The 27,024-nt window shown below is 51.4% G+C and overlaps 1 protein-coding gene across 1 annotated transcript in view; it reads left to right on the top strand.

Annotated features, from left to right (window-relative positions):
• Nucleotides 1–15,933, top strand: part of LOC141164094 (uncharacterized) — a 28,394-nt gene extending 12,461 nt beyond the window's left edge. The window contains exon 3 of the mRNA XM_073649247.1: nucleotides 15,506–15,933. Within this exon, the coding sequence (XP_073505348.1) occupies nucleotides 15,506–15,933 (428 nt within the window). The remainder of the gene's footprint in view (nucleotides 1–15,505) is intronic.
• The last annotated feature ends 11,091 nt before the right edge of the window (nucleotides 15,934–27,024 follow it).

Here is a 27,024-nt window from a genome sequence, read left to right on the forward strand (position 1 = left end):
CTCCCCTTGTTTCCTTTCTCTGCTCCAGCGCTGTCTGTCCTGTTTTCAGCAGCTCCTCGCAGGATGTGAGGCACAGCACGCGCTCTCAGATACTGCTGTGATTTGCTGCTGTCTGTAGATTCGGTCCTTTCTACGCCGGGACTAAGTGCGTGGAGAGGCACAAATCTGCATTCACTTGAGTAGCACATGATGCAGATGTCGCTATGAAGATTTAAGAATGATACAATGAATACACAGAATTTTCTGTGTAAAATAATACTTTGTTATTAAATACTAGATGGTGACCCGATTCTAACGCATCGGGTATTCTAGAATATGTATGCGGCCGACCGGGCGCAATCAGCAGAACGTTGTTTAAATTTGCCGCCAAAATCACTGATTGGTCGCGGCTGGCAAACACGACCAAGCAGCAAAACGTTGTTTAAATTTGGCGGCAATATGGGTGATTGGTCGCGGGTGGCGGCCGCGACCAATCAGCGAACTGTGTTAGTGAGGACCGGAGAGCGTGTTTAAATTTGGCGATAGAATCGCTGATTAGTCGCGACCGCGACCAATCAGCAAAACGGTGTTTAAATTTGGCGCCAATATCGCTGATTGGTCGCGGCCAGCGACCGGGACCAATCAGCAGAGTGTTGTTTAAATTTGGCGCCAATAATGCTGATTGGTCGCGGCCAGCGACCGGGACCAATCGGCAGAGCGGCGTTTAAATTTGGCGCCAATGTCGCTGATTGGTCGCGGCTGGCGTCCGCGACCAATCAGCAGAGCCATGTTTAAATTTAGGGCCAATCTCGCTGATTGGTCGCGTCTGGCGTCCGCGACCAATCAGCAGAGCCATGTTTAAATTTGGTGCCAATCTCGCTGATTGGTCGCGGCTGGCGTCCGCGACCAATCAGCACAGCAGTGTTTAAATGTGGCGTCAACATCGGTGATTGGTCGCGGCCGCTATTTAAATGTGGCGCCCAAATCGGTGATTGGTCGTGCACAGCGGTGTTTAAATTTTGCGCCAAGACCACTGATTGGTCGGGTGCGGAGACCGCGACCAATCAGCGAATCGTATTGGTGAGGACCGGGGAGCGGAATCGTATTGGTGAGGACTGGGGAGCGGCGCTGCCTGTGCGGCTACTTCCGCTGCGAGGAGCCGGGACATGAGCAGGCGCTCGCAGCAGAAGTATCCCGACCGGCAGCGCCGCTCCCCGATCCTCCCTTGACACCTCACCTGCTGATCTCCCGACAGTAGTCGCATGGTGTTACTAAGGTCCGGACATTTGTGTTCAAAATCGCTGATTGGTCGCGGGCGCTGCCCGTGACCAATCACCGATTTGGGTGCCACATTTAAATATCGGCCGCGACCAATCACCGATTTGGGCGCCACATTTAAATAGCGTCCGCGACCAATCAGCACAGCGGTGTTTAAATGTCTCTGCGAGATCGGTGATTGGTCGCGCTGGCTATTTAAATGTGGCGCCTAAATCGGTGATTGGTGGCGGGCAGCGTCCGCGACCAATCAGCACAGCAGTGTTTAAATGTGGCGCCCAAATCGGTGATTGGTCGCGGGCAGCGCCCGCGACCAATCAGCACAGCGGTGATTAACTTTTGCAGCAAGATCAGTGATTGGTCGCGGACGAAGACCGCGACCAATCAGCGATTTGTGCGCCACATTTAAATAGCGGCCGCGACCAATCACCGATCTTGCATAGACATTTAAACACCGCTGTGCTGATTGGTCGCCGACGCTGCCCACGACCAATCACCGATTTGGGCGCCACATTTAAACACTGCTGTGCTGATGGGCAGCATCCGTGACCAATCAGCACAGCAGTGTTTAAATGTGGCGCCCAAATCGGTGATTGGTCACGGGCAGCGTCCGCGTCCAGCGACCAATCACCGATTTGGGCGCCACATTTAAATAGCGGCCGCGACCAATAACCGATCTTGCAGACACATTTAAACACCGCTGTGCTGATTGGTCGCGGACGCTATTTAAATGTGGCGCCCAAATCAGTGATTGGTCGCGGGCAGCGGCCGCGACCTATCAGCACAGCGGTGTTTAACTTTTAGGCCAAGATCAGTGATTGGTCGCGGCGAGAGATCGCGACCAATCAGAGAATCGTATTGGTGTGCTACTTCCGCTGCGAGAACCCGGGACATGAGCGGGCGCTCGCAGCAGAAGTATCCCGACATGCAGCGCCGCTCCCCGGTCCTCCTTTGACACCCTAGCCGCATTGATGTCAGCGCCGCTGCCTGTGCGGCTACTTCCGCTGCGAGAACCCGGGACATGAGCGGGCGCTCGCAGCAGAAGTATCCCGACCCGCAGCGCCGCTCCCCGGTCCTCCCTTGACACCCTAGCCGCATGGATGTCAGCGGCGCTGCCTGTGCGGCTACTTCCGCTGCGAGAACCCGGTACATGAGCGGGCGCTCGCAGCTCAAGTATCCCGACCCGCAGCGCCGCTCCCCGGTCCTCCCTTCACACCCTAGTCGCATGGAGGTCAGCGGCGCCGGCGGTCAGGAGATGAGCTCCTCGCGCCGGTCATCTCCCGGCTGCATCGCCGCTGAGCTCCGTCCCGCAGATGAGCCGCTAAAGGCCGCCATCTTTTTTCTGAAATCCCGCGACGCTGATTGACCGCTGCCGAACCAATGAGCGACGCGGGATTTCCTGGACAGACAGAAAGACAGACAGAAAGACAGACAGACGGGATAAGACTATTATATATATAGATTATTGCTTGTAGAACTTAATACAACTGAACAAAATTATTAAACAGATGATCGAAATATATAAACTATTCCATGAATATCTATCAATATTTTTAATAAAATCATCAGACAAAAGAAGTACGACCCTAGAATATATTTCTAAACAATATCAACCTAAAATATTTTGGCCGGCAAACACGACCAAGCAGCAAAACGTTGTTTAAATTTGGCGGCAATATGGGTGATTGGTCGCGGGTGGCGGCCGCGACCAATCAGTGAACTGTGTTAGTGAGGACCGGAGAGCGTGTTTAAATTTGGCGATAGAATCGCTGATTAGTCACGACCGCGACCAAACAGCAAAACGGTGTTTAAATTTGGCGCTAATATCGCTGATTGGTCGTGGCCGGCGACCGCGACCAATTAGCAAAGCGGTGTTTAAATTTGGCGCCAATAATGCTGATTGGTCGCGGCCAGCGACCGGGACCAATCGGCAGAGCGGCGTTTAAATTTGGCGCCAATGTCGCTGATTGGTCGCGGCTGGCGTCCGCGACCAATCAGCAGAGCCATGTTTAAATTTGGGGCCAATCTCGCTGATTGGTCGCGTCTGGCGTCCGCGACCAATCAGCAGAGCCATGTTTAAATTTGGGGCCAATCTCGCTGATTGGTCGTGGCTGGCGTCCGCGACCAATCAGCACAGCAGTGTTTAAATGTGGCGTCAACATCGGTGATTGGTCGCGGCCGCTATTTAAATGTGGCGCCCAAATAGGTGATTGGTCGTGCACAGCGGTGTTTAAATTTTGCGCCAAGATCACTGATTGGTCGGGTGCGGAGACCGCGACCAATCAGCGAATCGTATTGGTGAGGACCGGGGAGCGGAATCGTATTGGTGAGGACTGGGGAGCGGCGCTGCCTGTGCGGCTACTTCCGCTGCGAGGAGCCGGGACATGAGTGGGCGCTCGCAGCAGAAGTATCCCGACCGGCAGCGCCGCTCCCCGATCCTCCCTTGACACCTCACCTGCTGATCTCCCGACAGTAGCCGCATGGTGTTACTAAGGTCCGGACATTTGTGTTCAAAATCGCTGATTGGTCGCGGGCGCTGCCCGCGACCAATCACCGATTTGGGCGCCACATTTAAATATCGGCCGCGACCAATCACCGATTTGGGCGCCACATTTAAATAGCGTCCGCGACCAATCAGCACAGCGGTGTTTAAATGTCTCTGCGAGATCGGTGATTGGTCGCGCCCGCTATTTAAATGTGGCGCCTAAATCGGTGATTGGTCGCGGGCAGCGTCCACGACCAATCAGCACAGCAGTGTTTAAATGTGGCGCCCAAATCGGTGTCACGGGCAGCGTCCGCGACCAGTGACCAATCACCGATTTGGGCGCCACATTTAAATAGCGGCCACGACCAATAACCGATCTTGCAGACACATTTAAACACCGCTGTGCTGATTGGTCGCGGACGCTATTTAAATGTGGCGCCCAAATCGGTGATTGGTCGCGGGCAGCGGCCGCGACCAATCAGCACAGCGGTGTTTAACTTTTAGGCCAAGATCAGTGATTGGTCGCGGCGAGAGATCGCGACCAATCAGAGAATCGTATTGGTGTGCTACTTCCGCTGCGAGAACCCGGGACATGAGCGGGCGCTCGCAGCAGAAGTATCCCGACCCGCAGCGCCGCTCCCCGGTTCTCCCTTGACACCCTAGCCGCATTGATGTCAGCGCCGCTGCCTGTGCGGCTACTTCCGCTGCGAGAACCCGGGACATGAGCGGGCACTCGCAGCAGAAGTATCCCGACCCGCAGCGCCGCTCCCCGGTCCTCCCTTGACACCCTAGCCGCATGGATGTCAGCGGTGCTGCCTGTGCGGCTACTTCCGCTGCGAGAACCCGGTACATGAGCGGGCGCTTGCAGCTCAAGTATCCCGACCCGCAGCGCCGCTCCCCGGTCCTCCCTTCACACCCTAGTCGCATGGAGGTCAGCGGCGCCGGCGGTCGGGAGATGAGCTCCTCGCGCCGGTCATCTCCCGGCTGCATCGCCGTTGAGCTCCGTCCCGCAGATGAGCCGCTAAAGGCCGCCATCTTTTTTCTGAAATCCCGCGACGCTGATTGGCCGCTGCCGAACCAATGAGCGACGCGGGATTTACTGGACAGACAGAATGACAGACAGAAAGACAGACAGAAAGACAGACAGACGGGATAAGACTATTATATATATAGATTATTGCTTTTAGAACTTAATACAACTGAACAAAATTATTAAACAGATGATCGAAATATATAAACTATTCCATGAATATCTAACTATATTTTTAATAAAATCATCGGACAAAAGAAGTACGACCCTAGATTATATTTCTAAACAATATCAACCTAAAATATTTTGGCCGGCAAACACGACCAAGCAGCAAAACGTTGTTTAAATTTGGCGGCAATATGGGTGATTGGTCGCGGGTGGCGGCCGCGACCAATCAGCGAACTGTGTTAGTGAGGACCGGAGAGCGTGTTTAAATTTGGCGATAGAATTGCTGATTAGTCGCGACCGCGACCAATCAGCAAAACGGTGTTTAAATTTGGCGCCAATATCGCTGATTGGTCGTGGCCGGCGACCGCGACCAATCAGCAGAGCGTTGCTTAAAATTGGCGCCAATAATGCTGATTGGTCGCAGTCGCTGGCCGCGACCAATCAGCAGAGCGTTGTTTGAATTTGGCGCCAATCTCGCTGATTGGTCGCGGCTGGCGGCCGCGACCAATCAGCAGAGTGTTGTTTAAATTTGGCGCCAATAGTGCTGATTGGTCGCGGCCAGCGACCGGGACCAATCGGTAGAGCGGCGTTTAAATTTGGCGCCAATGTCGCTGATTGGTCGCGGCTGGCGTCCGCGACCAATCAGCAGAGCAATGTTTAAATTTGGGGCCAATCTCGCTGATTGGTCGCAGCTGGCGTCCGCGACCAATCAGCAGAGCGTTGTTTAAATGTGGCGTCAACATCGGTGATTGGTCGCGGGCAGCGCCCGCGACCAATCAGCACAGCGGTGTTTAAATTTTGCGCCAAGATCACTGATTGGTCTCCAAGCATCTTCTGGAGCACTGACATATCTTGAATCAACAAAACGTGATGATTCATCGTGATTGACTGTTTTCTGTTGTGTATCGAAGTTAGCTTTGTCATGCCCCTTGTAGATGTACTACAAAAGATATTTAACACTTTTTAATGAAGCACAGATTTCAACGTTGATGTGACAGTTGTAGCGTTTTAATAAGTACGGGTTGTATGGAACTATCCATGAGTTATTTATAATCTTTTTGCTGTGTACAATGTTATCAATCAGTTGTCGCCGGTAGGATGGATAGCCGTCCAAATCTTTAACAGTGTGCTGTTTCAACTGCTTTGGAAACCCTTTTGTACACTTTCCATTTTCCATGCATGGACTTTTTGGATTTGCTACACCGCATGGGCCATGAACCAAATTACAGATTACAATATTATACAATTCAGGATACTTTTCTTGGTTAGGAATTTCAGCCCACACTATGTTGTCAATTTCGTCCTCCGTGCGAAACTTGGAATCCGCGTCTAAAATAATTAGTATATGAGCATGTGGGAGACTTCATTTCTGAATCTCTATGATGTGTACCATTGCTACGACTGTTCCAAAAAGCCCATTTTTGATGTCTTTAAAAAGGCTGCTGAGTTTTAGTCGAAATACACGTGCAACTAAGTCCGGCCTGTTTTCAACTTGCTGCCAGGGTTGTAGATTTTCGGTAATTTCCGGCCATTTAGGATTGCAGGTCATTGTTAAAAAAAATGTCAGGTCTTCCATACTTTGTTACTATTGCCATTGCATCTTGATAACGCTGTTACATGTTGCGGGGGCTACATTCAAACGACGACGGGAGAATTACTGTTTTTCCAATTGGAATTCCTTTTTGAATGGATTGTTTTTGCAAATGTTCTTGAAGAACGCAGTAGTCTTCAACTTTAAGTTGTTTTTGGTTCATTCGTATGAAATTGAGCAGACTAGCTTCAATTTTAACGTATGCTTCGACTAAGTACTGTCAGTTTCCCACCGTTTAAAATAGGATTGAAGTAATTTCGGACAGACAGAAGAAAACTGTAGTACTGTAGTTGTGTAATTCTTCTTGAAGTTCCTTGCTGGTGTAGGTTTTCATGCCACCCTTGATCACCGCTTGGAAAGAATAGCGGATACAGAAGAGCATCAAGGTTGCTGTGCAAAATGCTAATTCGTTGTGTTTTAGGAACGAAAGGGTTGTTTTTGTGTGGCTTAAGATGGACTAATATATCCCTTTGAAAAGGAGGCTCTCCATCATCGTTTTGAAAAACAACTGCGACCTCACTTACACGTGGTTTGTTGTAACATCGGGGATCTTGTTGACGTTCTTGTTTAATGGCCATGATAATAGAAGGCATTTCTGTCCCATTTTGTATAGCTCTCTGTTCCTCCTCAGCTTCGCCGTATTTTAGCATGGATATGCGGCAGCAAATGGGCTGATTGTTTGTAAATGAACGGCAATTAGGTTCATCAGTTCTGCATTACACTTTTCATTTTCTTTCAGGTTCATCCTTTGTTCTGTAGCCTCATTTGGATCAAAGATGTATAATTGTGCAAATTTTGGTGGTTGTCCTAGTTCTGGGTGAAGTGTTCCAGTGCGGTGGTAGATCTGGCCATGAATTTTAAAACAATACGGTCCGAATCCAGGGGGCGGTGCAATGTTGGCACCAAATGAAGCAAACGCATGAGAACTGTTGATACTTCTGATATTTTCCATAAAATTTCTACTGTGTTCATGCGTTCCTTTCATCAACTGCTCAAACAGATCTGAGTAGTGATGTCTTGGTAGCATAACTTTTCCTTTTTGGCAGCATTGAGTAAACTGATTGTCAGATGTTTTTTCTCGATGAAATTCGGAGAGTCGCATTTAGAACAAACTACATTCATATTCCCACAGTAGTGTTGAATAATTATAGTTTCATTGTCTGTTACGTAATGTGCAAGTTGTTGAATGTTCTGCTGGGTTTGCCTTAGTTGGTAGAGCATTCGTTTTTGATAAATTTGGCGATCGTGTTGTTCTCGGTTTGTCCTGGATTCTGGAGATTCATTCAGCCGACATTGTCTATGGGATTCCGCATCGTGTTCCTGTCTAGCCACAGTGTGTTGCGGTGTTTCCCATTCCCGATGTTGTCTGTGAGATTGTGCATCGTGTTCCTGTCTAGCCACAGTGTGTTGTGGTGTCTCCTGTTTCCGACATTGTCTGTGAGATACCGCATCCTGGGCTTGTCTGGCGGTAGTGTGTTGTGGTGTCTCTTGTTCCCGACGTTGTCTGTGAGATTCCGCATCCTGGGCTTGTCTGCCGGCAGTGTGTTGTGGTGTCTCCTGTTCCCGACGTTTTCTGTGAGATTCCGCATCCTGGGCTTGTCTGCCGGCAGTGTGTCGTGGTGTCTCCTGTTCCCGAAGTTTTCTGTGAGCTTCCGCATCCTGGGCTTGTCTGCCGGCAGTGTGTCGTGGTGTCTCCTGCTTCCGAAGTTTTCTGTGAGCTTCCGCATCCTGGGCTTGTCTGCCGGCAGTGTGTTGTGGTGTCTCCTGTTCCCGGCGTTTTTGGTGAGATTCCGCATCCAGGGCTTGTCTGGCAGCAGTGTGTTGCGGTGTCTCCTGTTCCCGTCGTTTTTGGTGAGATTCCGCATCCTTGGCTTGTCTGGCGGCAGTTTGTTGCGGTGTCTCTTGTTCCCGTCGTTTTTGGTGAGATTCCGCATCATGGGCTTGTCTGGCGACAGTGTGTTGCGGTGTCTCCTTTTTCCGGCGTTTTTGGTGAGATTCTGCTTCCTGAGCTTGTCTGGCGGCAGTGTGTTGCGGTGTCTCCTGTTCCCGGCATTTTTGGTGAGCTTCCGCATACTGGGCTTGTCTGGTGGCAGTGTGTTGCGGTGTCTTCTGTTCCCGGCGTTTTTGGTGAGCTTCCGCATACAGGGCTTGTCTGGCGGCAGTGTGTTGCGGTGTCTCCTGTTCCCGGCGTTTTTGGTGAGATTCGGCATCCTGGGTTTGTCTGGCGGCAGTGTGTTGCGGTGTCTCCTGTTCCCGGTGTTTTTTGTGAGATTCGGCATCCTGGGCTTGTCTGGCGGCAGTGTGTTGCGGTGTCTCCCATTTCCGACGTTGTCTGTGAGATTCCGCATCCTCGGCTTGTCTGGCGGCAGTATGTTGTGGTGTCTGTTGCTCTCGACGTTGTCGTTTACTTGCTGCTTCTGCTGCTTTTCGGTCTTCCTCCGTGGCGTATTTTCGCTTACGACCCATTATAAAATAGGAAGCGTAAAGAAGTATCTCTTCAGCGCGCGGTCACTGGCAGAACGTATTCAGTAAACCTGACTGAAGTCCCTCACACAGTGTGACTGAGAAAACATGCTCAGTATGTTATGGGCAGTTGGTGAGTCACATGACCACATGGGCGGAGTCAGCCCTGCTATCTCCCGTGGGTGGCATACTTATTTGAAATCCTGCGGTAATTGGCCGGAGAGCGTGTTTAAATTTGACGCGAAAATCGGTGATTGCTCGCGGGCGGCGTCCGCGACCAATCATGGAAGTGGGTTTTAAATCTTGCGCAAATATCGCTGATTGGTCGCGGCCTGGGGCCGCGTCCAATCAGCGAGCCGTGTTACTAAGGACCGGACAGCATGTTTAAATTTTGCGGTAAAATCGCTGATTTGTCGCGGGCAGCGGCCGCGACCAATCAGCACAGCGGTGTTTAAATTTTGCGCCAAGATCACTAATTGGTCGCGGCCGCTGTTTAAATTTTGCGGTCAAATCGCTGATTGGTCGCGGGCAGCGTCTGCGACCAATCAGCATAGCAGTGTTTAAATGTGGCGCCAAAATCGCTGATTGGTCGCGGGCGCTGCCGCGACCAATCAGCGAATTGTATTAGTGAGGACCGGGGAGCGGCGCTGCCTGTGCGGATACTTCCGCTGCTAGAAGCCGGGAGATGAGCGGCTGCTCGCAGCAGAAGTATCCCGACCGACGGCGCCGCTCCCCGGTCCTCCCTTGACATCCTAGCCGCTGATCTCCCGACAGTAGCCGCATGGTGTTACTAAGGACCGGACATTTGTCTCCAAAATAGCTGATTGGTCGCGGGCAGCGGCCGCGACCAATCAGCCTAGCGGGGTTTAAATTTGGCGCCAAGATCGCTGATTGGTCGCGGCCGCTGTTTAAATTTTCTGCCAAAATCGCTGTTTGGTCGCGGGCAGCGTCCGTGACCAATCAGCACAGCAGTGTTTAAATGTGGCGCCATAATCGCTGATTGGTCGTGGGCAGCGGCCGCGACCAATCAGCACAGCGGTCTTTAAATTTTGCGCCAAGATCACTGATTGGTCGCGGTCTCCGGCCGCAACTAATCAGCGTATAGTATTGATGAGGACCGGGGAGCGGAGTCGTATTGGTGAGGACTGGGGAGCGGCGGTGCCTGAACGGCTACTTCCGCTGCGAGAAGCCGGGAGATGAGCGGCTGCTCACAGCAGAAGCATCCCGACTGGCAGCGCCGCGCCCCGGTCCTCCCTTGACACCCTAGCCGCATGGAGGTCAGCAGCGCCGCCGGTCGGGGTCCTTCTGCTGCTAGCGGCCGGGAGATGATCGCCTCGCGCCGGTCATCTCCTGGCTGCATCGCCGCTGACCGTCGTCCTGCAGATGAGCCGCTAATGGCCGCCATCTTTTTCTCAAATCCCGCGTCGCTAATTGTCCGCGGCCGGACCAATGAGCGACACGGGATTTCCTGGACAGACAGACAGACGGGATATATATAGACTAGATGGTGGCCCGATTCTAATGCATCGGGTATTCTAGAATAGGTATGCGGCCGACCGGGCGCAAGCAGCAGAGCGGTGTTTAAATGTGGCGCTAAAATCGGTGATTGGTCGCGCCCAGCGTCGGCAACCAATCAGCGATTTTTACAACAAATGTCCGGACCTTTGTAACACCATGCGGATACTGTGGGGACATCAGCGGCTAGGGTGTGAAGGGAGGACCGGGGAGCGGCGCTGCGGGTCGGGATACTTCTGCTGCGAGCGCCCGCTCATGTCCCGGGTTCTCGCAGCGGAAGTATCCGCACAGGCAGCGCCTCTGACATCCATGCGGCTAGGGTGTGAAGGGAGGACCGGGGAGCGGCGCTGACATCCAATTGGTCGCGGCCGCTATTTAAATGTGCCGCACAAATCAGTGATTGGTCGCGGTCTTTGCCCGCGACCAATCACTGATCTTGCCGCAAAATTTAAACACTACTGTGCTGACTGGTCGCGGACGCTGCCCGCGACCAATCACCTATTTGGGCGCCAAATTTAAAAGCGGCCGCGACCAATTGGATGTCAGGGCCGCTCCCCGGTCCTCCCTTGACCCTAGCCGCTGATGTCCCCACAGTATGCGCATGGTGTTACAAAGGTCCGGACATTTGTGTTAAAAAACGCTGATTGGTCGCCGACGCTATTTAAATGTGCCACACAAATCAGTGATTTGTCGCGGGCAGCGTCCGCGACCAATCAGCACAGTAGTGTTTAACTTTTGCGGCAAGATCAGAGACTGGTCGGGTCCGAAGAGCACGACCAATCATCGAATCGTCTTGGTGAGGACCGGGGAGCGGCGCTCCCTGTGCGGGTACTTCCGCAGCGAGAACCCGGGACATGAGCGGGCGCTCGCAGTAGAAGTATCCCGACCCGCAGCGCCGCTCCCCAGTCCTCCCTTCCGCATGGAGGTCAGCGACGCTGGCGGTCCTTCCGCTTCTACCGGCCGGGAGATGAGCGCCTCGTGCCGGTCATCTCCCGGCTGCATCTCCGTCCCGCAGATGGGTCTGGCGGTCGAGGTCCTGCTGCTGGTACCGGCCGGGAGATGAGCGCCTCGCGCCGGTCATCTCCCGGCTGCACCGCCGCTGAGCTCCGTCCCGCAGATGAGCCGCTAACGGCCGCCATCTTTTTTCAGAAATCCCACAGCGCTGATTGGCCGCTGCCGGACCAATGAGCAACACGGGATTTCCTGGACAGACAGACAGAAAGAAAGACAGACAGACGGGATAAGACGATTATATATATATATATATATATATATATATATATATATATATATATAGACTAGATGGTGGCCCGATTCTAATGCATCGGGTATTCTAGAATATGTATGCGGCCGACAGGGCGCAATCAGCAGAGCGGTGTTTAAATTTGGCGCCAAAATCGCTAATTGGTTGATGCCGGCAAAAGTGACCAATCACAAAAGCGGTGTTAAAATTTAGCGGCTATATCGCAGATTGGTCACGGCCGGCGGTCGCGACTAATCAGCAGAGCGGGGTTTAAATTTGGCGCCAATAATGCTGATTGGTTGCGGCCAGCGGTCGCGACCAATCAGCAGAGTGTTATTTAAATTTGGCGCCAATAATGGTGGTTGGTCACGGCTGGGACCAATCAGCAGAGCGGTGTTTAAATTTGGCGCCAATAATGCTGATTATTTGCGACTGGTAACCGCGACTAATCAGCAGAGCGGGGTTTCAATTTTGCGCCAATAATGCTGATTGGTCGCGGCCAGCGAACGTGACCAATCAGCGGAGCGGGATTTAAATTTTGCAGCAATAATGGTGATTGGTCACGGCCATTCAGCAGAGCGGTGTTTAAATTTTGCGGCAATAATGCTGATTAGTCGCAGCCGGCAATTTGGCGCCAATAATTCTGATTAGTCGCGGCCGGCAACCGCGACCAATCAGCAGAGCGGGGTTTAAATTTGGCGCCAAAATCGCTGATTGGTGGCGGCCGGCGGTCGCGACCAATCAGCAGAGCGGGGTTTAAATTTGGCGCCAATACTGCTGATTGGTCATGGCCGTCAACCGCGACCAATCAGCAGAGCGGGGTTTAAATTTGGCGCCAATACTGCTGATTGATGTCGGCCGGCAACCGCGACCAATCAGCAGAGCGGGGTTTAAATTTGGCGCCAAAATCGCTGATTGGTGGCGGCCGGCGGTCGCGACCAATCAGCAGAGCGGTGTTTAAATTTTGCGCCAATATTGCTGATTGGTCGCGGACGGTGACCGCGACTAATCAGCAGAGCAGTGTTTAAATTTGGCGCCAATACTGCTGATTGATCTCGGCCGGCAACCGCGACCAATCAGCAGAGCGGGGTTTAAATTTGGCGCCAATACTGCTGATTGGTCACGGTTGCCGGCCGCAACCAATCAGCAGAGCGGTGTTTAAATTTGGCGCCAATAAGGCTGATTAGTCACGGCCGGCATCCGCGACCAATTAGCAGAGCAGGGTTTAAATTTGGCGCCAAAATCGCTGATAATTTGCGACTGGTAACCGCGACTAATCAGCAGAGCGGGGTTTAACTTTGGCACCAATAATGCTGATTGGTCACGGCCAGCGAACGCGACCCATCAGCAGAGCGGGGTTTATATTTGGCGCCAATATCGCAGATTGGTCACGGCCGGCGGTCGCGACCAATCAGCAGAGCGGTGTTTAAATTTGGCGCCAAAATCGCTGATTGGTCACGGCCGCGACCATTCAGCAGAGCGGTGTTTAAATTTTGGTGGCGGCCGGCAGTCGCAACCAATCAGCAGAGCGGAGTTTAAATTTGGCGCCAATACTGCTGATTGGTCGCGGTTGCCGTCCGTGACCAATCAGCAGAGCGGGGTTTAAATTTGGTGCCAATACTGCTGATTGGTCGAGGACTCCAGCCGCGACCAATCAGCAGAGCATTGTTTAAATTTGGCGCCAATACTGCTGATTGGTCGCGGTTGCCGTCCGTGACCAATCAGCAGAGCGAGGTTTAAATTAGGCGCCAATACTGCTGATTGGTTGCGGACTCCAGCCGCGACCAATTAGCAGAGCGGTGTTTAAATTTTGCGCCAATATTGCTGATAGGTTGCGGACGACGACTAATCAGCAGAGCGGTGTTTAAATTTGGCGCGAATACTGCTGATTGATCTCGGCCGGCAACTGCGACCAATCAGCAGAGCGGGGTTTAAATTTGGCGTCAATACTGCTGATTGGTCGTGGACTCCAGCCGCGACCAATCAGCAGAGCATTGTTTAAATTTGGCGCCAATCTCGCTGATTGGACGCGTGCGGAGAGCGCGACCAATCAGCGAATCGTATTGGTGAGGACCGGGGAGCGGAATCGTATTAGTGAGGACCGGGGAGCGCCGCTGCCTGTGCGGCTACTTCCGCTGCGAGAAGCCGGGAGATGAGCGGCTGCTCGCAGCAGAAGTATCCAGACCCGCAGCGCCGCTCCCCGGTCCTCCCTTCACACCCTAGCCGCATGGATGTCAGCGCCGCTCCCCGGTCCTCCCTTCACACCCTAGCCGCAGATGTCCCCACAGTATCCGCATGGTGTTACTAAGGTCCGAACATTTGTGTTAAAAATCGCTGATTGGTCGCCGACGCTGGGCACGACCAATCACCGATTTTGGCGCCACATTTAAATAGCGTCGGCGACCAATCAGCGATTTTTAACACAAATGTCCGGACCTTATTAACACCATGTGGATACTGTGGGGACATCAGCGGCTAGGGTGTCAAGGGAGGACCGGGGAGCGCGCGCTGCGGGTCAGGATACTTCTGCTGCGAGCGCCCGCTCATGTCCCGGGTTCTCGCAGCGGAAGTATCCGCACAGGCAGCGCCGCTGACATCCATGCGGCTAGGGTGTGAAGGGAGGACCGGGGAGCGGCGCTGACATCCAATTTGTCGCGGCCGCTATATAAATGTGCCGCACAAATCGGTGATTGGTCGCGGTCTTGGCCCGCGACCAATCACCGATTTAGGCGCCAAATTTAAATATCGGCCGCGACCAATCACCGATCTTGGCTCCACATTTAAACACCGCTGTACTGATCGGTCGCGGAGGCTATTTAAATGTGGCGCCAAAATCGATGATTGGCTGCCGACGCTGGGCGCGACCAATCAGCACAGCGGCGTTTAAATTTGCCGCCCATCTCGCTCATTGGTCGCGGTGGCCGGCCGCGATTAATCAGCAGAGCGGCGTTTAAATTTGCCGGACATCTTGCTGATTGGTCGCGGCCGGCCACCGCGACCAACCAGCGTCGTATTAGTGTGGGCCCGGTAGCGGCGCTGCTTGTGCGGCTCCGTATTAGCGAGGACCGGGGTGCGGCGCTGCCTGTGCGGCTCCTTCTGCTGCGAGAAGCCGGGAGATGAGCGGCTACTCGCAGCAGAAGCATCCCGACCGGCGGCGCCGCTCCCCGGTCCTCCGTTCACACTTGCTGTCGGGAGATCAGCGGGCCAAGCCGCTGATCTTCCGACGTTAGCCGCATGGAAGTCAGCGGCGCCAGTCGGGGTAGTTGTGCTGCTTGCGCCGCTCATCTTCCCGCTGCATCGCCGCAAACCTCCATCCGGCAGATGAGCCGCTAACAGCCGCCATCTTTTTTTCAGAAATCCCGCGGCGCTGATTGGCCGCTGCCAGATCAATGAGCGACGCGGGATTTCCTGGACAGACGGGATAAGACAATTATATATATAGATAGATGGTGTTCGATAGGAACTGTTAATGTGTGATTGGTGAGGAGGTGGTGCAGAAGTGGAGTTTTTCCTAGAGTGGGCGGTGTGACTGTGACAGGTTTGAGGGATGAAGGCGGAGCTGGGGTGGAGGCGGAGTGTCAAGGGGGCCTGAAAATTTTGCCACTATTGGGCCCTGAAATTCCTGTTGGCAGCCCTGCATTGCAGGCAGGGCCGGCGTCAGCACTTGGTGCACCCGGGCAAGTGCCGGGGCCCTGGACCATTAGAGGGGCCCACTCACTGTCGGGGCCCGGGGTAGCTTACCCGACATCTGTACAGGACCACCGGTGCAGATTGATTGCCGGCATTTCACCAGACACGGCCGCACGCAGTTCACTGCCAAGTCTGCACCAGCGGCAAAGAAGGGCTCCAAGAAAGCTGTGACCAAGACTCAGAAGAAGGATGGCAAGAAGAGGAGGAAGACCAGGAAGGAGAGCTATGCCATCTATGTGTACAAGGTGCTGAAGCAGGTCCACCCTGACACTGGCATCTCCTCCAAGGCCATGGGCATCATGAACTCCTTTGTCAATGACATCTTTGAGCGCATTGCAGGGGAAGCCTCCCGCCTGGCTCACTACAACAAGCGCTCCACCATCACCTCCCGGGAGATCCAGACCGCTGTGCGCCTGCTGCTGCCCGGAGAGCTGGCCAAGCACGCCGTGTCCGAGGGCACCAAGGCCGTCACCAAGTACACCAACGCCAAGTGATCTGCTCCAAGCTCTACACCCACAACCCAAAGGCTCTTCTAAGAGCCACCCACCCCGTCTATATCAGAGCTGTGGCTGCTTCTGTATTCCACTGTTCTCCCCAGGGAATATGTGACTGCACTGACAGATAACGTGTTAACAGATTGGTTATTATTTATTATTATAGCGCCATTTATTCCATGGCGCTTTACTTGTGAAAAAGGGGTATAATACAAGAACAATTACAATAATCTTGAACACAATGTGACAGCGACTGGTACAGGAGGAGCGAGGACCCTGCCCGCGAGGGCTCACAATCTACGAGGGATGGGTGAGGATATAGTAGGTGAGGGTAGAGCTGGTCGTGCAGCGGTATGATGGAGCGGTGGTTACTGCAGGTTGTAGGCTTGTCGGAAGAGGTGGGTCTTCAGGTTCCTTTTGAAGGTTTCCACGGTAGGCGAGAGTCTGATACGTTGGGGTAGAGAGTTCCAGAGTAGGGCGGAAGCACGAGAGAAATCTTGTATACGGTTGTGGGAGGAGGAGATAAGAGGGGAGTAGAGCAGGAGATCTTGTGAGGATCGGAGGTTGCGTGCAGGTATGTAACGGGAGACTAGGTTGGAGATATATGGAGGAGACAGGTTGTGAATGGCTTTGTATGTCATGGTTAGGGTTTTGAACTGGGGTCTCTGAGCAATGGGGAGCCAGTGAAGAGATTGACAGAGAGGAGAGGCTGGGGAATAGCGGGGGGACAGGTTGATTAGTCGAGCAGCAGAGTTTATGATAGATTGGAGGGGTGCAAGAGTGTTAGAGGGGAGGCCACAGAGCAGGAGGTTGCAGTAGTCAAGGCGGGAGATGATGAGGGCATGGACTAGTGTTTTTGCAGATTCATGGTTTAGGAATGTGCGGATCCGGGAGATATTTTTGAGTTGGAGTCGGCAGGAAGTGGAAAGGGCTTGGCTATGTGGTTTGAAGGAGAGTTCCGAGTCCAGGGTTACCCCAAGGCAGCGAGCTTGAGGGACTGGGGAGGGTGGGCAGCCATTGACGTTGATAGATAGGTCAGTTGGGAGGGTTGAATGAGATGGCGGAAAGATGATGAATTCTGTTTTGTCCATGTTAAGTTTTAGAAATCTGTCAGAGAAGAAGGATGAAATAGCGGACAGACATTGTGGGATTTTGGTTAATAAGGAGGTGATATCGGGTCCAGAGAGGTAGATCTGTGTGTCATCAGCATAGAGGTGATAATGAAAGCCATGAGACTATGAGCTGTCCCAGGCCTAAGGTGTAGATGGAGAAGAGCAGGGGTCCTAGAACTGGACCTTGGGGGACACCGACAGATAGGGGGTGAGATGAGGAGGTGGTGTGTGAGTGGGAGACACTGAATGTCCGTTCTGTTAGGTATGAGGAGATCCAGGATAGGGCCAAGTCTGTGATGCCAACAGATGAGAGAGTCTGTAGTAAGAGGGAATGGTCCACTGTGTCAAAGGCAGATGACAGGTCTAGGAGGAGGAGGACAGAGTAGTGTCGCTTAGATTTGGCGGCTAGTAGGTCGTTTGTGACTTTAGTCAGTGCAGTTTCAGTAGAATGGTGCGGTCGGAAACCAGATTGTAGGCGGTCAAAGAGGGAACAGGAGGAGAGGTGGGAGGACAGCTCAGAATGGACATGTTGTTCCAGTAGTTTTGAGGCATAGGGGAGAAGTGATATGGGGCGATAGCTAGACACAGAGGATGGGTCAAGGGAGGGCTTTTTGAGGATGGGTGTGATTGAGGCATGTTTGAAGCATGAGGGGAAAACACCAGTTGTTGATGACAGGTTGAAGAGGTGGGCTAGAGCTGGGATGAAGATAGTGGTAAGGTTTGGGATGAGGTGGGACGGGATTGGGTCAAGTTTACAGGTGGTAAGGTGTGATTTGGAGAGTAAAGAGGAAAGTTGATCTTCAGAAATGGTGGAGAAGGTGGTTTTGGAGGAAGAGGGTTGAGTAGGTGTGGGGAGGGGCTGTGGGAGCTTTAGGCAAAAGCTTTGTCTGATGGTGTCAATCTTCTGCTTGAAGAATGAGGCAAAGTCTTCGACTGAGATGAGAGGAGAGGAAAGGAAGGAGACACTGGGGGACGGAGGAGAGAATTTAAGGTGTTGAATAGTTGTTTAGGGTTGTGAGACAGGGAGGATATGAGAGATGCAAAGTATGTTTGTTTTGCTGCAGTGAGTGTGGACTTGAAGGTAGTGAGGGACAGTTTGAATGCGATGAAGTGCTCATGGGAGTGGGATCTTTTCCATCTATGTTCAGCAACCCTGGAGGCCCGTCGCAGTTCTTTAGTTAGGCTGCTGTGCCAGGGTTGTCTGTTGATTGTGCGAGCTTTGGTATGCGTGAGGGGGGCGACCGAATCGAGAGCTGCAGCTGTTGTGGTGTTGTATAAAGTGGCAGCAGCATCTGCATCATGTAAGGAACTAATGTCTGTAAGAGGGAGGAGGGATTCAGAGAGTGAGTGTAGGTCAAGGTGTTAGAGATTTCTGCGAGGGTATGCAAGTTTGTGGAGTGGGGATTGTTGCCCCGGGGAGGAGAGAGAAGAGAACGTGAGTAGGTTGTGGTCAGAAAGAGGGAGAGGTGAGTTAGAGAGGTTAGATAGGGAACAGAGGCGGGTGAAGATGAGGTCCAGTGTGTGGCTATCTTTGTGGGTGGGTGTGGAAGACCACTGAGTAAGACCAAAGGAGGAAGTGAGGGATAGAAGCTTAGAGGCAGCTGAGAGGGAAGTGTCAATGGGGATGTTAAAGTCGCCCATCAGGATAGTGGGGATGTCAACGGAGAGGAAATGAAGCAGCCAAGTGGTGAAGTGTTCAATGAAAGTGGTGGTTGATCCTGGGGGGCGGTAGATGACAGCCAGTTGGAGGTTGGATGGGGAGTAGACGCGCACGCAGTGCACTTCAAAAGACGGGAGAGTAATTGCGGGCGGCAGTGGGATCTGGGTGAAGGGGCAGTTTTCTGAGAGGAGGAAACCTATTCCTCCACCGTGCTTGCTGGTGGGGCGGGGGGTATGGGAGAGGTGTAATCCGCCATACGAAAGTGCAGCAGGAGAGGCTGTGTCGGAGGGGGTGAGCCAGGTTTCAGTGATGCCGAGGAAGGAAAGCTTGTTAGTGATGAAGAGATCATGAATGTAGGAAAGTTTATTGCAGACAGAGCGAGCGTTCCATAGAGCTACTGTTAGTGGAACTGGGGAAGCGGGGGCTGGGCGGATGGGTATAAGGGTTATGAGAGTTTGGGATAGATCGGGGGTAGGAGGTGGAAGTGAATGTAAGGATGTGGTGAGGAGGGCCAGGATTTGGAGAGATGTCGCCAGCAGTAAGGAGGAGTAGAGAAAGTGTTATTAGGTGGGAGCAGGAGAGGGCATGAGGTGGCTGTCTGTGTTTGAAGACAAAGGATTGTATGTTGTGGAATAGCTCTAAGGAGGAGGTGAGATGGGTGGGGAGAATGGAGGGAGAGATAAAGAGTTCCTTTCCAGGTGTAGGGATTAGGTGTGGTTGAAAGAAGTGAAGGATTAAGGGGGTGAGAGTGAGAACAAAGACAAACATTGTTTACTGTGACTTAGTATCCAGTTACCTTCAGTTCACTTCAGATTCAATTCAGAATTAATTCAAATTTCAGACACTTCAGCTAATGGACATTTAAGCTGAGGGACACAGACTGAAGTCTGACACAAACTCCTGGCTCTCAATATATTTGTAACAGAATGCATTCAGCTGTGAACCAGATGGGAGTGGTCTGTGCTCATCTTGATCAGCTGATTAAGGCTGAACCAGATGTAGGATACTCAAAGGTTCAGTAAGCAGGGTCATAAATGAAAGTGGGGGGTGGGTAGTGTAACTTGGGTCACGTACCATTAGTATATAGTAGGAGCAGAGAGATATAGGGAAGGCTGCATGGAAATCAGGATGGCAAAGTTGGGTCACGTACCTGTAAGAGGAATGGATAAACAGAGATGCTGATTAGAGTGAAGTGGTGGCCGGTAAGGTACAGTCTGCATGCATCATATTATTCAGAATTAATTCAAATTTCAGACACTTCAGCTAATGGACACTTAAGCTGAGGGACACAGACTGAAGTCAAACACAGACTCCTGGCTCTCAATATATTTGTAACAGAATGCATTCAGCTGTGAACCAGAGGGGAGTGGTCTGTGCTCATCTTGATCAGCTGATTAAGGCTGAACCAGATGTAGGATACTCAAAGGTTCAGTAAGCAGGGTCATAAATGAAAGTGGGGGGTGGGTAGTGTAACTTGGGTCACGTACCATTAGTATATAGTAGGAGCAGAGAGATATAGGGAAGGCTGCATGGAAATCAGGATGGCAAAGTTGGGTCACGTACCTGTAAGAGGAATGGATAAACAGAGATGCTGATTAGAGTGAAGTGGTGGCCGGTAAGGTACAGTCTGCATGCATCATATTATTCAGAATTAATTCAAATTTCAGACACTTCAGCTAATGGACACTTAAGCTGAGGGACACAGACTGAAGTCAAACACAGACTCCTGGCTCTCAATATATTTGTAACAGAATGCATTCAGCTGTGAACCAGAGGGGAGTGGTCTGTGCTCATCTTGATCAGCTGATTAAGGCTGAACCAGATGTAGGATACTCAAAGGTTCAGTAAGCAGGGTCAGAAATGAAAGTGGGGGGTGGGTAGTGTAACTTGGGTCACGTACCATTAGTATATAGTAGGAGCAGAGAGATATAGGGAAGGCTGCATGGAAATCAGGATGGCAAAGTTGGGTCACGTACCTGTAAGAGGAATGGATAAACAGAGATGCTGATTAGAGTGCGGTGGTGGACAGTAAGGTACAGTCTGCATGCATCATATTATTCAGAATTAATTCAATTGGTTCTGACAGGGGTATAAGGGATTAGAGGAAGGAGATGAATTGCAGTGAGATGCAGAATATTGGGAATAGTCTGAGAAAAGGTGATTTATTTAGCAATAGGTGGTAGGTTACCCCCTCACCGATTGCGGATCAGTGGGACAGATGATTGTCTATGATCTGGTGCTGTGACTGGCCTTCACTGGTTCGATATCATCTACTTCATCCTCACCCGCCATGTCTTGTAGTGTGAGGTGCTGAGTAATAAAGCTGCTGTCCGGTCCATGATCTGTGAATGGCACCGTGCACTAGAGGAGACAGAGTGTAATGTGGGCAGATGCCCTCCTGATGGCAGCACTGAGCTCTGCAGTGTGACCCTGTTACTGCACCGTCCTCACCTCCCATGTGGCTGCAGAGTGTGGTGCATGGACACCACAACTCACACTTGATGTATATGGGGTGAGATATCCAAATATATATATGCACACCCCATATAGTTGCTGTATGCCACCATGTAGTGCTATGTACCCCCATATAGTGCTGTATAGACTCCAATAAGAGTTTAAAATCCCTATATTGTGCTGTATGCCCCCTCCGTACAGTGATACTTAACCACATATTGTGCTGCATACTCCCCATCCATAGTGAATATATGCTGCCATGCAGGGCTGTATACTGTCATAGTGCTGAAATCCTCCTTGTTATCCTGTCTATGCCCAAATGATGCCATATAGCCTCCATGTAATGCTTTGTAAGCCCATATAGCGCTATATGACTTTTTATAGTACAATATACATCCATATAGCGCTATACAAGGCCATATACAGCTCTGCACCACGTGTAACACCTCCATATAACGCTCTGCACCACGTGTAACACCTACATATAACGCTCTGCACCACGTGTAACACCTCCATATAGCGCTCTGCACCACGTGTAACACCTCCATATAGCGCTCTGCACCACGTGTAACACCTCCATATAACGCTCTGCACCACGTGTAACACCTCCATATAGAGGTGTGTAATCCCCAAACAGAGCGGTATACCACGTGTAACACCTCCATATAGCGCTCTGCACCGCGTGTAACACCTCCATATAACGCTCTGCACCACGTGTAACACCTCCATATAGCGCTCTGCACCACGTGTAACACCTCCATATAACGCTCTGCACCGCGTGTAACACCTCCATATAGCGCTCTGCACGTGTAACACCTCCATATAGCGCTCTGCACCACGTGCAACACCTCCATATACCGCTCTGCACCGCGTGTAACACATCCATATAGCGCTCTGCACCGCGTGTAACACTTCCATATAGCGCTCTGCACCGCGTGTAACACCTCCATATAGCGCTCTGCACGTGTAACACCTCCATATAGCGCTCTGCACCGCGTGTAACACCTCCATATAACGCTCTGCACCACGTGTAACACCTCCATATAGCGCTCTGCACCACGTGTAACACCTCCATATACCGCTCTGCACCGCGTGTAACACCTCCATATAGCGCTCTGCACCGCGTGTAACACTTCCATATAGCGCTCTGCACCGCGTGTAACACCTCCATATAGCGCTCTGCACCACGTGTAACGCCTCCATATAGCGCTCTGCACCGCGTGTAACGCCTCCATATAACGCTCTGCACCACGTGTAACACCTCCATATAGCGCTCTGCACCACGTGTAACACCTCCATATAGCGCTCTGCACCGCGTGTAACACCTCCATATAGCGCTCTGCACCACGTGTAACACCTCCATATAACGCTCTGCACCGCGTGTAACACCTCCATATAGCGCTCTGCACCACGTGTAACACCTCCATATACCGCTCTGCACCGCGTGTAACACCTCCATATAACGCTCTGCACCGCGTGTAACACCTCCATATAGCGCTCTGCACCACGTGTAACACCTCCATATAACGCTCTGCACCGCGTGTAACACCTCCATATAACGCTCTGCACCGCGTGTAACACCTCCATATAACGCTCTGCACCACGTGTAACACCTCCATATACCGCTCTGCACCGCGTGTAACACCTCCATATAACGCTCTGCACCGCGTGTAACACCTCCATATAGCGCTCTGCACCACGTGTAACACCTCCATATAGCACTCTGCACCGCGTGTAACACTTCCATATAGCGCTCTGCACCGCGTGTAACACCTCCATATAACGCTCTGCACCACGTGTAACACCTCCATATAGCGCTCTGCACCACGTGTAACACCTCCATATACCGCTCTGCACCGCGTGTAACACCTCCATATAGCGCTCTGCACCGCGTGTAACACCTCCATATAGCGCTCTGCACCGCGTGTAACACCTCCATATAGCGCTCTGCACCGCATGTAACACCTCCATATAGCGCTCTGCACCACGTGTAACACCTCCATATAGCGCTCTGCACCGCGTGTAACGCCTCCATATAACGCTCTGCACCACGTGTAACACCTCCATATAGCGCTCTGCACCACGTGTAACACCTCCATATAGCGCTCTGCACCGCGTGTAACACCTCCATATAGCGCTCTGCACCGCGTGTAACACCTCCATATAGCGCTCTGCACCACGTGTAACACCTCCATATACCGCTCTGCACCGCGTGTAACACCTCCATATACCGCTCTGCACCGCGTGTAACACCTCCATATACCGCTCTGCACCGCGTGTAACACCTCCATATAACGCTCTGCACCACGTGTAACACCTCCATATAGCGCTCTGCACCACGTGTAACACCTCCATATAACGCTCTGCACCGCGTGTAACACCTCCATATAACGCTCTGCACCACGTGTAGCACCTCCATATAACGCTCTGCACCGCGTGTAACACCTCCATATAGCGCTCTGCACCGCGTGTAACACCTCCATATAGCGCTCTGCACCACGTGTAACACCTCCATATAACGCTCTGCACCGCGTGTAACACCTCCATATACCGCTCTGCACCGCGTGTAACACCTCCATATACCGCTCTGCACCGCGTGTAACACCTCCATATAACGCTCTGCACCACGTGTAACACCTCCATATAGCTCTCTGCACCACGTGTAACACCTCCATATAACGCTCTGCACCGCGTGTAACACCTCCATATAACGCTCTGCACCACGTGTAACACCTCCATATAGCGCTCTGCACCGCGTGTAACACCTCCATATAGCGCTCTGCACCGCGTGTAACACCTCCATATAACGCTCTGCACCTCGTGTAACACCTCCATGTAACACTGTATACGGCCACATGATATTACCCTCCATATAGCGCTGTATACGGCCACATGATATTATTACCCTCCATATAGCGCTGTATACGGCCACATGATGTTATTACCCTCCATATAGCGCTCTGCACCACGTGTAACACCTCCATATAGCGCTCTGCACCACGTGTAACACCTCCATATAACGCTCTGCACCACGTGTAACACCTCCATATAGCGCTCTGCACCGCGTGTAACACCTCCATATAGCGCTCTGCACCGCGTGTAACACCTCCATATAACGCTCTGCACCGCGTGTAACACCTCCATATAACACTGTATACGGCCACATGATATTACCCTCCATATAGCGCTGTATACGGCCACATGATGTTATTACCCTCCATATAGCGCTGTATACGGCCACATGATGTTATTACCCTCCATATAGCGCTGTATACGGCCACATGATGTTATTACCCTCCATATAGCGCTGTATACGGCCACATGTTATTACCCTCCATATAGCGCTGTATACAGCCACATGATGCTATTACCCTCCATATAGCGCTGTATACGGCCACATGATGTTATTACCCTCCATATAGCGCTGTATACAGCCACATGATGTTATTACCCTCCATATAGCGCTGTATACAGCCACATGATGTTATTACCCTCCATATAGCGCTGTATACAGCCACATGATGTTATTACCCTCCATATAGCGCTGTATACGGCCACATGATGTTATTACCCTCCATATAGCGCTGTATACAGCCACATGATGCTATTACCCTCCATATAGCGCTGTATACGGCCACATGATGTTATTACCCTCCATATAGCGCTGTATACAGCCACATGATGCTATTACCCTCCATATAGCGCTGTATACGGCCACATGATGTTATTACCCTCCATATAGCGCTGTATACAGCCACATGATGTTATTACCCTCCATATAGCGCTGTATACGGCCACATGATGTTATTACCCTCTATATAGCGCTCTGCACCACGTGTTACACTGAGGAGAACAAAGAGCGGGAGGAACTATCAGCCGTTGTGCGGGGATTTCATATTCAGCGCTCAGCCAATCAGCGCTCAGTAGGGCTATGGCTCCGCCCACAGGCAGCACAGGATCAGCTCCTCCCCGCAGACACTTGGTGTTAACCCTTTAGTGGCCGATGTTCCCAGTCCCCGCAGAGCAGACTGCAGCCATCCGGGCACAGGGCGGTCAGCAGCCCCTCCCCCAGCAGCAGGAGCTGCGGCTTCTCCTCAGATGTGGGCGGAGCACAGAACTGTTGGGGAGGTTGAATTTCCCGCCCTTTTTCCTGTCATTTTCCCGCTTTTATCGCGAGGATGTTACATCCGGTCACAGAGCCGACTCCTCCCCGGTGACTGCTGCTCGGGTCACTGACAGGTCTATAGTGCTGTATACCTCCATATAGTGCTGTATACCCCCCATATAGAGCTGTATACCCTCCATATAGAGCTGTATACCCTCCATATAGAGCTGTATACCCTCCATATAGAGCTGTATACCCTCCATATAGAGCTGTATACCCTCCATATAGAGCTGTATACCCTCCATATAGAGCTGTATACCCTCCATATAGAGCTGTATACCCTCCATATAGAGCTGTATACCCTCCATATAGAGCTGTATACCCTCCATATAGAGCTGTATACCCTCCATATAGAGCTGTATACCCTCCATATAGAGCTGTATACCCTCCATATAGAGCTGTATACCCTCCATATAGAGCTGTATACCCTCCATATAGAGCTGTATACCCTCCATATAGAGCTGTATACCCTCCATATAGAGCTGTATACCCTCCATATAGAGCTGTATACCCTCCATATAGAGCTGTATACCCTCCATATAGAGCTGTATACCCTCCATATAGTGCTGTATACCCTCCATATAGTGCTGTATACCCTCCATATAGTGCTGTATACCCTCCATATAGTGCTTTGTTCCTATATATAATGCAGCATACAATCCATTCAGTGTTTAGATCCTCATCGTGCTGCTCATATGATCTTTATACCCTCATCCATATAGTGCTATATAACCCCCATATAGAGCTCTTTACCCCTGGACTGCACTCTCCATAGACTGCTGGTATACTCCCTATATGATTCTGTGTACACCAATCTGAACATTGAGAAACTGCTGAAAATGCAGCTGAGCACTGAAAGAGTTAACAGCCCATCCTCCCCCATTACCAGGAGAACACTGGAAGCAGAGGGCACTAGGACCCAGTGCTCAGAGAATGGGTTCATTAAGTGAGAGGTGACCAGCAGGAGTCCTTCATAACATGCTAATGTTAATCTAGGTGACACCTTTAATACTTTTAAGACGTGGAGCCTCAAACTGGATCCCATATTATAAAGGCTACCCCTCTATAAATATCTAGAGGCCACAAATACATTGGGATCAAATGATCTCTTTATACATCCTCAAATCTTATTTGCTTTTGTTGCTGCTGCCTGATATTGATTGCTCAACTTGTAACCAGAACTCCCAAGTCCTTCTTTTCTGTAGACTGGAACTTTACTCTCCTTCACAAGGTCATTAATGAAGAGATTAAAGATAATTATTCCAAACCTCTTTTTGGCCCCTACTGCTCCCAGTCCAGATCCTTGTGGTCCCCACCTAACAGATTATTAGATGAATCACCTGATGTAGAGGTAAAAGCTTTGCATCAGGCAGAATTCACACTTTGTAAAGAGGAGCAGCAGAAAAAGGTGGTGGTCCAGTGATCTGCCTTATCTGACCTCTTTATTGTGGGGTCAGGGTGTTTCAGGAGAAGGGATGAGTTCCTGAAGCACTTTTCATTTATGGTGCAGGGATTTGTGGGGACTGTAAATGATCAATAGGGTGGTGTCCAATGTAGGGGCTGCGAGATCTGAATATCTGGTATATATGGGGGTATACGGAGCACTATATGGGGAGTATACAGCACATGATGATTTACAGCAGTATATGGAGGATCTATAGCACTATATAAAGGGTATACAACATTATATGGATGGTATA

The sequence above is a fragment of the Phyllobates terribilis genome, unplaced genomic scaffold, assembly GCF_046119375.1.
Source record: "Phyllobates terribilis strain yellow unplaced genomic scaffold, ASM4611937v1 Scaffold_10__3_contigs__length_209671492, whole genome shotgun sequence".
Taxonomy (NCBI): domain Eukaryota; kingdom Metazoa; phylum Chordata; class Amphibia; order Anura; family Dendrobatidae; genus Phyllobates; species Phyllobates terribilis.